This window comes from Primulina huaijiensis, unplaced genomic scaffold, assembly GCF_012295235.1.
Source record: "Primulina huaijiensis isolate GDHJ02 unplaced genomic scaffold, ASM1229523v2 scaffold43403, whole genome shotgun sequence".
NCBI lineage: Eukaryota > Viridiplantae > Streptophyta > Magnoliopsida > Lamiales > Gesneriaceae > Primulina > Primulina huaijiensis.
Window position 1 is genome coordinate 1 of NW_027360508.1, and position 9,607 is coordinate 9,607.

The following is a 9,607-nucleotide window of genomic DNA, read 5'->3' on the forward strand; positions in this document are numbered from 1 at the left end:
CACATTTATGTATGTATAAACACCAGTTGATAATGCTTTTTTATGATATGGCATCACCAGTGTGAAAGGAAATATGACTTGTATTGTAATACATAATTTCATAAAATTTTAATTTTTATATAAGATTTTGAATAAGAGTTTTGTGAATATTAAGTTTCTTAAAATCAAAATTTGATCTTTAATATCTAAAAGAATTTATTTTCCAGTGCTTTCCTTATCTTGAAGTAATCTTTTCAAAGAATCCTATCAAGATCATGACAAGTCAATATATATTAACGAATAATTATTGTAACAAAGAGAAGCGAGACGAGCGAGATACAAGAAAACAAATAGAAAATTTTCTGAAAAACTCACAAAGACGAAGCGTTGCTGTTTTATTGTGTTGCGTGAAGTGTTGGAGATATTAGAATACAACATCCTAGTGTTGATTGAAGAATTTTTTAGTTGCTCCGAATTTCGACCACATAGATTTACATTCTTGTTTTGATATTGATATTTTAGGATGCACTTTACTTTCTTAATTTGTTAACGAAAATAATTTTTCGTTTCTTCATTAGTATTAATTTTATAAATTCGATTTATTTTCTAGTGATTATTTTGTCACTAAAACCTATATCAAACATATATAGATGACCCCTTTTCACTTTCACATTAAAATATGTTGTCCTCTCAAATTTAACTCACTCTCATCAAAAGTAGTTGTCCTTGCAAGTTTTATAGCTTTCAACTGCTTTCTATTCCGCCTCTTCCTCACACCATATATATCATCGAGCCGAATTAAATACTTTCACCATTCTTATAATAAATAAAATTCATAGAAATAAAATGCTCTCTTTTAATACATCGGAACGAATTTTGTCTGCGGAGGAAGCATTATCGAAGAAGAGAAAGAGGGATGAAGAGAAGCTAGACAAAACCAGAACCATGAAATCTTTTCTTGAAGCCGACCTAGAAAGCCACAGCACTCCTTTGCCTTTGGAGTGGCAACGCTGTCTCGATGTTAAGGTTTGATTCAGTTCCCGTTTCTGATTTCATTTTTTATATTGATAAAATATGTTGGTTTAAAAGTGAAGTTTGCAAATGGCGCTCGATGAGCTAGGATACTACAATATACGTGTTTGAGCATAGGGAATATGAATCGTTTTATGAAGACTGTCACACACTTTTTGATTTTCATTTCTCTTTTATCATGTTATAATTTATACACTTGACTAAGAAGATTAGCATCAAATACATAAAATACAAGGGAAATAAATGTAAATGGCTCGTTATTAAAATTAAACCGATTTACATATCCTAATCTTATTGGCTAACAAGTGCCTTGCCCTCTTTAATGCAGTCGGGACAAGTATACTTCCTCAACACAAGGACTAAACTGAGGGCCTTAACCGATCCAAGATTAAGTGCGGAGCCATCCCCTAATCCTACTCCGATGAGTTTAGATCTTGAGCTTAATCCACCGAGCCAACATTTACGAAAAAATCACTTCGAAAACAACTCAGATAAGCACGATATTGGCCGGACCGAATCAAGCCATTCAAACGATCCGGTGATGATTTCCAGCACAAGAAATTACCCCAACAATCGGCGTCTTAACCATTCGCCGTCCTGGTTGAGTTTCGAAGTTGATGACCAAGAAATGGTAACTGCAGTGTGCAGCAAGTGTTACATATTGGTGATGATGTGCAAGTCTTCACCTTCATGTCCAAATTGCAAGTATATGCACATAACAGATACCCGTGAACATAGTAGCCGCATCAGTGGGTAGGAAGATACTTGATCTTAATATTAAATAATTATTTGTTTTATTGATCCCGATCATATATATGTGCCAGAAAAAAGTATTTGAACATTATTCTCTTATCAACTCGATTGAAGTTAAAAAAAAATGGAATTAAGGTTAAGAAAAATTAAGGAAAAAAAATCATAGATCAGAAATAGCTTAAAATAAATTAAATTGAAAACTAAAAGAATATATAATTATATATATAAAGTGCTAGACGCCATAAAATTCCTTCTTGGAGGGAAAAAAGTGTTCTATCATTATAATATAAAATAATTGGTGACAAATACTACATAACCGTACAGTAGCATAACAAAACAGACGATGAAAGGTTGAATTTCGTGTTCAACAACCTCATCGCTGATAAATGCATCTCGCCAATTCTAACAGTCTCTACGGACAGCTATACGACCTAGGATCATTTTCTGACCACAAAATTATGATGATGACAATGACTGCGAATAAAAATTAAAATTCAAATAAACAAGAAACAGAAACTCAACAATCTGTGTTTGGATTTCCACGAATGATCCATGCCATTGGAAGATCAAGAACCACTTAACACCGTATTCTAATCAAGGGATTCTTTTCATGGTGAACTTTTTCCGTTTGTTGATACCAAGTCTGAGAGATCGGCCCCAAAGAATGCAGAGTGAAGGGCACGGACGCAGTGTTCTGATTCGCTATCGTTTACTATCAACGATATATTGACTTTTGAAGCACCTTGAGAGATCATTTGAACATTAACTCCATTAGTTCGAAGGACATGGAAAGCCTGCCACAACATGATGTACAAACAACAATGAGGGACTGAAGTTTTAGTTACCAAAGGATTTAAGAACTAAGTTATGATGAAAACGGATGCAAAGGAGTTGAATCCCAGGTTATTCGATGTTCTGGACCTGGTTCAGTAATGACTCAGGGATCATTCCAAGAAACAGCTCAGCCATACAAACTCAGATGATCCCGGGAAAGAGATGACATGACCTTCATTGAACCGGGACTGGGGATCATTGCCAATGTCCCTCATCCAATCCAATTTCCTTAAATTCCTCACTCCCGATAGAACCATTTACAATGCATTCTTAGAGCCACGAAAAATGACCAAGCAATACCAGTGTCTTTCTCAAGAAATGTATAACAATAACTTAGAGATAGCCATGCCAACTCATGACATGAAAGGAAGTAGCAATAATTTTCAAATTCTACCTATTTCAAAATAGACTTAACAAGTGACTGACTCTTATTTAACAGCGAAAAATTAATTATTTTGTGATAAAAAAATGCTGTACCTTAACATATTTTTTTTCTAACTTGCTTTTTATTTAATATGGCAATATCTTTACTTTTCCATTTCATTTCATACCAATTTCTTTTGAACCTGCAATAATTTAAGACAATCTTTCTACCAGTATTACTATAACATTTACCAAAGAGAAAGGTCATGTCAGGCATATCGTTGCCCAAGTCTACATCGAGTATAACATGATACTGAAAACTGGAGAAGTAAATTGCAAATAGGCAGAACCTTTTCCAAAATCAACGAGGATCTCTGAACATTTCCAATGAGAGAGATGATGGATCTGTGCTGAAGAAGATTCACAACTGCGATATTTTCTAGTTCTTCCACAACACGATCTAGTTCCTACTCATGAAGGGAGAAGTGAGGTGAACAACATAGAATAGAGAATAGAAGGCATGTCTAAAGCATATCAAAACATAAGCACATAGTCAGAGCAAAAAATTCATGCAAATCTGCAAAGAAATAGACGGCTCAAAACAGCACACATTTGCCGATTGTGAATTCTCTGATACAGTTTCAATTTTATAAATGGAAACAATAAAACTAGGCCGGGTATCATACGCTTGCCTGCTGGATAAGTTCTCTGCTCCAAAGCTTGGATGGGTCCAACGTCAGGGAAATACTGACCTCACTAGTGGCAACGACATCCACTGATATGCCTAAATCCTCAAAGATTGAGAAAACCTGAATAAAGGCATTGCAAAAAGAATTGCATTAGAAATAAGACATCTGTCAAGTGGCAACAGTTATCACAATTGTTGGATAATCTGCATGGCTTGACCTTAGCAAGAAATCCAACTTGACCAAGCATTCGAGTGCTCACTATATCCAACATTGTGACATTCCTTTTCAAGACAATGCTAGTTAGTACTGCCTGGAAATGCAAACGACCGAGTATAAGTATCCATAAGTTCTATTCGGTTTTTCTAATCACACTAATGCACCTACCTCACTCATGTCTCTTGTTCGAGTAATCAGTGTTCCCGGAGCTTTTGGATTGTAAGAGTTCTTCACACGCACAGGAATGTCACCCTCCCTAGCAGGTCTCATGGATTGTGGATGAAGGACCTTTCGATAAAAAAAATATCAACACCTGGATTTTGTGAGCTGTGGATACAAGTTCGAAAAAAGGACGAATTCCCTAGTTGGCGAACAAGTCGCCATCAATATCTAAGTGAATCAGCCAAATAGTAGGGAAATATCAGCACTGCTACACAAAATACTGAAGCTACAGGCAGGATGAGACTGAATATATGAAATTTTCCAGACAAAGTAAATCAAAATTTTCCACTGGAATTACTGAAAAAAATTAAAACCACTATTTTTCCCATGCAAATTGTCAAAAGGATCTAGCTAAAGCTAGAAGAGGCCAAAGAATATCCGAATTCATTTACTTTAAATTTTGGAAGTTATTGAAACTTTTAGCTATTAAAATAAAATTGTATGATACCTGAGCTCCAAAATAAGCAAGTTCAGCAGCCTCATCAAAAGTTAGATATGACACTGGCTCTGCATGGGGGTATATGTTGGGATCACAGGTCAAAACACCATCCACATCTTTCCATACCTATTAATGATAGAGCAGCTAGATTATTTTAAAAGTTAGATATGACATTGGCTCTGCATGGGGGTATATGTTGGGATCACAGGTCAAAACACCATCCACATCTTTCCATACCTCTAATGATAGAACAGCTAGATTATTTTAAACCTTGAAGCCTCAAAAAAGCATATATCTGAATGAATTTAACAAAATTGAAATGTCTAGTAACAGGTATTTGTCGTGCATGGCTTCAATGTAATCCATCTTTGGATAGAATGTAACATAATTTGCGTAATTGGCATGCTTATATAGGAAATCCAAGTTTTTTAAATCAGACTTTTTGAGCACTTGAAAAGCATAATTGGAGGTGTATTTCAGCATGTTTAAGAGCTGTTCCAGTATCACATTAAAACTACAAAACGGGTTCAATCAGACAGCAGTGTTTTTTAAGGCATTAGGATAAAAATACAAATTGTTTCTAGTGGTTTTAGCATCTGCCCAATTGACCGTAGATGCTCTTTGGATGAATAGGCAAAATTGAAAGCAAATTTGTTGTTTAGGAGGATAAGTGTGATATCATGTGGAATAATCTCATTTCATCAATCCATTAAGTAAATACAGGCACAGCTACCAGAGTACATATGTTGCATGTACGTAACTAATTACCTTACACATGATACAAAAATTTATTGTTTAGATTTGTTTGCATCTTTACTCATTAAGTTGCTTCAACTCTTCTTTTTGGTAGAACATACCATTTTGGAGAAAATGGATTTTTTTTTAACGTTGATGGGAATTTACAATGACCAATATGCGAAGAAATTCAATTTACAAAATCAACCTTTACTATCATTTTCTTTTTAATCGAAATTAATGTAATTTTTCATGGTTCCAGGGACCTGAATTTAATGGTCATAAAGTTGCAGAACAAGTGTAGAACGAGAGGATGATGACCAACCTGAATTTCTCTCAACCCCAGTGCTTTACCAATACTTGTGGCAGTCAAATCACTACCGCCCCTCCCCAATGTGGTCACTGCGCAGCTTCTCCAACCCTACAACCAGAGAAGGCCACAATATCTTCAAACTCAAATATAATTACGCAAAAAGTGCAGTCACATAATAAAGAATATCTGCAATAACGGGGAAACCTTCCCAAGGAAGCCAGTCACAATAGGAATTGCAGGATCACTAATCCAATCTCCATGCAATCTCTTTGCTACAGCTGGATAAGTTGCTTCTAAAATATCCGCATTTGTGAAATCATCAGTAGTTATAAAACCTATCTCGAAGGCATCATACTGCAAAGCAATCAAAATGTTTGGATATTCAATAATATGTGATGCTGATGGTTTCTACCGATAATCATTGGAAAGACAAGAAAAAGAAAAGAATAAAAATGATTTTTCCGACAGAATATGTTGTATTATCTTGTGATATGGTGACTGAAAGATGTCCAAGATAAAGGAAAATGAACTATACATTGTAGCATACCCTTTCCTCCAAAAACGGTAGTTCATTCTAGCTGCTGACTTATGCCAGCATCTGAAAAAAGTATATTATAGCCCAAACTGAATTCACCAAGCTTTACAATGAAGAGGTGGGTGGGCTTTGACAAATGTTGAACAATATACGTTACATTAGATGAATCAAGAAAAGCACCAAAGAGGCCAATAAACTTTAAGACACTATAGGGGATAACTTTTAATCACAAGTTGTTGGCTAGAGAAAAAAATATGAAGGCAAATTATTATGAAATTATTCTAAACCACTGGCAAAAACTTAATTCTTTGTAAGAAAGAAACACATACTTGCCGCGCTTTGATGCCGATTCTATTCAAATATGCTGCAAAAATCCTAGTGCACATGCACTCCCCAAAAGATACTAAATAGTCCATTGTTCTTGGAGTCATCTCTTTTATCATAGCAATTCCATTCAGAAGTTGTTCCAACTCAAAAAGATGCTCTGCAGAAATCCACAAGGGAGAAGAATCATAAACCAAAAATTGAATAGACGATGACCACAACTTATAGACAAAAGACTATAAGCAAACTGCTAAAGCTGAGCAAAACTCAACCTAGGATGCTATGTTCCGAGATTTCACCAAACAGCAAAAATACGAACTAAACATTATACACAAAAGAATAATTGTGCTGAAACTAATGTAGACGGGATATAAGCAAAATTGTAAATGCACATGCAGTAGAAATGAATTCTTATGCAATCAAACAGGCTTAGTAAAGACCAATTGTTCGAAACGCAGTCCTTCCACGGCCCATATTATTCAAAAGCATCCTAAAACGATAACTACATACAATGGTGGGGCAAAGTTAGTTTTCATGAATTCCATTGGTAACAGAAGGATAACTCACTTGCAATTATAGATCTTTCAACTCCAAGGTCATCTGCAGTCCTGAGTATAGCAAGATTGCCATTGAGGTAAATTCCTCAAGAAAAAAATCAGAACAAAACATAGAAATATTATGAATAGTTACCGCAAATGCAAATCCTTTATGAAGGCCAATTCTTGAAGATCGGATATTTTTGTAACACCGCATTTGACAGCTTTTTCTCCAGCCTGATATTCAAAGCATCGACTAAAATCCGATCTAAAATCTTCTCATAAGACTTTTCATAGCATGGAGATACGCAAAGATTAAAACATGTCTGTAGACAGCAGAAATATGTACCTACCAGTAAAAGATTGTTGGTTGTTTTTCCCATAGCGGAAAGAACAATAACAGGCCTCTCTTCTGGAAAACTGAGTATAAGGTCAGCTACTTCTCGCATTCTATCTGCAGAGGCAACAGATGAACCACCAAACTTCATCACACATGTCAACTCCTTCTTAATTTCTTCAGAATCTTGGTTTTCAGTATCATTCCTATCGATCAAATCAACATTCCCAGCCTCCCGAGTGAACTGCAGGGAAACAGTTCCGCGAGACCCTTTCAGCAATACACATTGACCAGGAACACAAGAGATGCCGGATACACCAAAATGAAGAGGAAGCTGGCGGTGCTGAAAGAATGACTCTCTCTTTGAGAAAGTCAGACATGGAGTTTTGACTCCGCATATATGCAATACCATTGCCATGCTTAATGATTCGTTAAAGAAAGCAGTGTGAGTCTGAAAGAAAATTAATGGAAAAACAAAAAATAAGATAGCTGATTTGTGGAGAACACTTCTCCAAGTCCTGTAAAGGTACAATCAGAGAGCACACACGCAACCTGCAAATTCCGTAGCAACATAAGACATTATTATTTGGTAAATGTCTAATATAATACACAGAAGACCGTGCAAATTGTTCAATAACTTCATTTTCACATCTTCATGGGATAATTATCAACAATATTTTTTAAGCGCGAAGAAGAAAAATTATGAAATTGGGACAGAAAGCATAAAATAAGAAAAAAAAGACTGAAGAGTTTCAAATTGAAGTACCTGAAAACAAAGCTTTTGAGTTTTGAAAGGGAAAGAATGAAGCTCCTTCCTCGAAAGAGATGTAGAAGCAGAGGCAGTGGCAGGCTTTACCAGACTCTAAAACGATATGGGCACTGATATTGCATCCAAGCCTAAGATAACAACAGCCACCAATTCAATAAACAAATGTGATCCAAAAGGGATTGTAAATGTAAGTCAAACTGCTTAAGTGACTAAACAAAGTATTTACAATATGGTGCATCAACAAATCCTACAGAAATACTTCAAATAGCAGTAAGTACCACGACAAGCTTATGGAAACATAAGCAGTTTCAAATGTGATGATAAATAAATAGAAAAAAACAAAGAAAATCACCAAGAGGAATGAGTCAATCATAGTCTCAAACTACCCCGTAGATTAGATGCCACAGAAACAAAAGGCAAACTCATCTCAAACATCATTGATTTCTTATAATTGACAATAATAATAAGCTAATTAAGTTTCAAAGCGAGAGATACCTTAATGCATGCGCCATGCATACCTCATAGAATTGACCATATAACCTAGTGAGAGATTGTAGACCGAATGCATTGTAAATAATAAGCTAATTAAGTTTCAAAGCGAGAGATACCTTAATGCAGGCGCCACGCATACCTCATAGAATTGACCATATAAGCTAGTGGGAGATCGTAGATCGTATGCATTGTAAAATTGAATCGTGAAGTAGAAGTTCTGTTCAAAAGATACGTCTAAATGACAAATTGTCTCACAAGAACAAAGACTTGTCACCAAATGACACCCCTAAATGAATAGTTGTCTCTTGCGAGAAATCACCTCTCTTGAGCAAGAGTACTTGACGTGAATCTAACTTTTGGTGAATTATAAGTAAAACAGTTAATATTTACTCCACGACTTTTTCATTATAAATTGGAAGTTTGCGAGCATGCCTAAAAGCCAAATCATTAGCAGCAACTTTCCTTCATGAAAACAACCAAATGCAGATTAAATAAATGATGCTTCATGATCCCACTATCTGTTATAATAACGTTCAGAAAATAAATTCAGAGTAAAGCAAAGCGACATGGACAAGCATTTCCTTAAAAGCATCGAAATCCAAATTTTAGCGTCTCTGATTACGCCCAAACCTGGGAAAAACATTCATAGGAGAGAAAGCATACCTGACAAGAACGAAATCCCGCCGCTGAATGGAGACGTACGTAGTTTTGCCTCAGAAAATTCTAAGACAATACCGCATCGGCAGGCTCCAATTATTATTATTACATTCACAAGCACACCAGTCGGCCGCCAAGAAATAGAAGCCGCCGTACCGGTGAAAAGTAAAACCTACACCACTACAATCCGTTGAAATAACAGTTGGTCAAAGGTCATTTCAATTTGGTATTTTAATTTTTTTTAAGGGAAGCACATGTTGAGGTGTTTTTATTTATTAAATTAAATTAAATAATAATACAAAAAATATATTAAATTTACCAAAATAAAAAAGTCTAATTTTTTTTGAAAAAACTTTGTTATAAATTGGGTCCCATACGTTTG

General features: G+C 35.4%; 2 protein-coding genes across 9 annotated transcripts; one reads left to right on the top strand and one right to left on the bottom strand.

Annotated features, from left to right (window-relative positions):
• The first annotated feature begins 825 nt into the window (after nucleotides 1-825).
• LOC140970268 (uncharacterized) lies at nucleotides 826-1,768 on the top strand. The gene is made up of 2 exons (XM_073431928.1): nucleotides 826-1,005; nucleotides 1,340-1,768. The coding sequence occupies exons 1-2, from the start codon at nucleotides 826-828 to the stop codon at nucleotides 1,766-1,768; spliced, it is 609 nt and encodes a 202-aa protein (XP_073288029.1).
• Nucleotides 1,769-2,093: 325 nt separating this feature from the next.
• LOC140970266 (aspartokinase 2, chloroplastic-like) lies at nucleotides 2,094-9,448 on the bottom strand. 8 transcript variants are annotated; one of them, XM_073431921.1, is made up of 16 exons: nucleotides 9,232-9,439; nucleotides 8,708-8,785; nucleotides 8,572-8,616; nucleotides 8,074-8,204; nucleotides 7,324-7,859; nucleotides 7,125-7,207; nucleotides 7,002-7,042; nucleotides 6,440-6,594; nucleotides 5,780-5,929; nucleotides 5,588-5,683; nucleotides 4,537-4,653; nucleotides 4,035-4,154; nucleotides 3,868-3,960; nucleotides 3,648-3,770; nucleotides 3,312-3,428; nucleotides 2,094-2,558 (listed from the first exon to the last, which is right to left on the bottom strand). In XM_073431921.1, the coding sequence occupies exons 5-16, from the start codon at nucleotides 7,723-7,725 to the stop codon at nucleotides 2,373-2,375; spliced, it is 1,683 nt and encodes a 560-aa protein (XP_073288022.1). In that variant the 5' UTR covers nucleotides 7,726-7,859; nucleotides 8,074-8,204; nucleotides 8,572-8,616; nucleotides 8,708-8,785; nucleotides 9,232-9,439; the 3' UTR covers nucleotides 2,094-2,372. The 8 variants fall into 8 exon arrangements, with proteins under 8 accessions (XP_073288022.1, XP_073288026.1, XP_073288023.1 ...); XM_073431925.1 differs by lacking the exon at nucleotides 8,572-8,616 and having other exon boundaries at nucleotides 7,324-7,758; XM_073431922.1 differs by lacking the exon at nucleotides 8,572-8,616.
• Nucleotides 9,449-9,607: the final 159 nt, after the last annotated feature.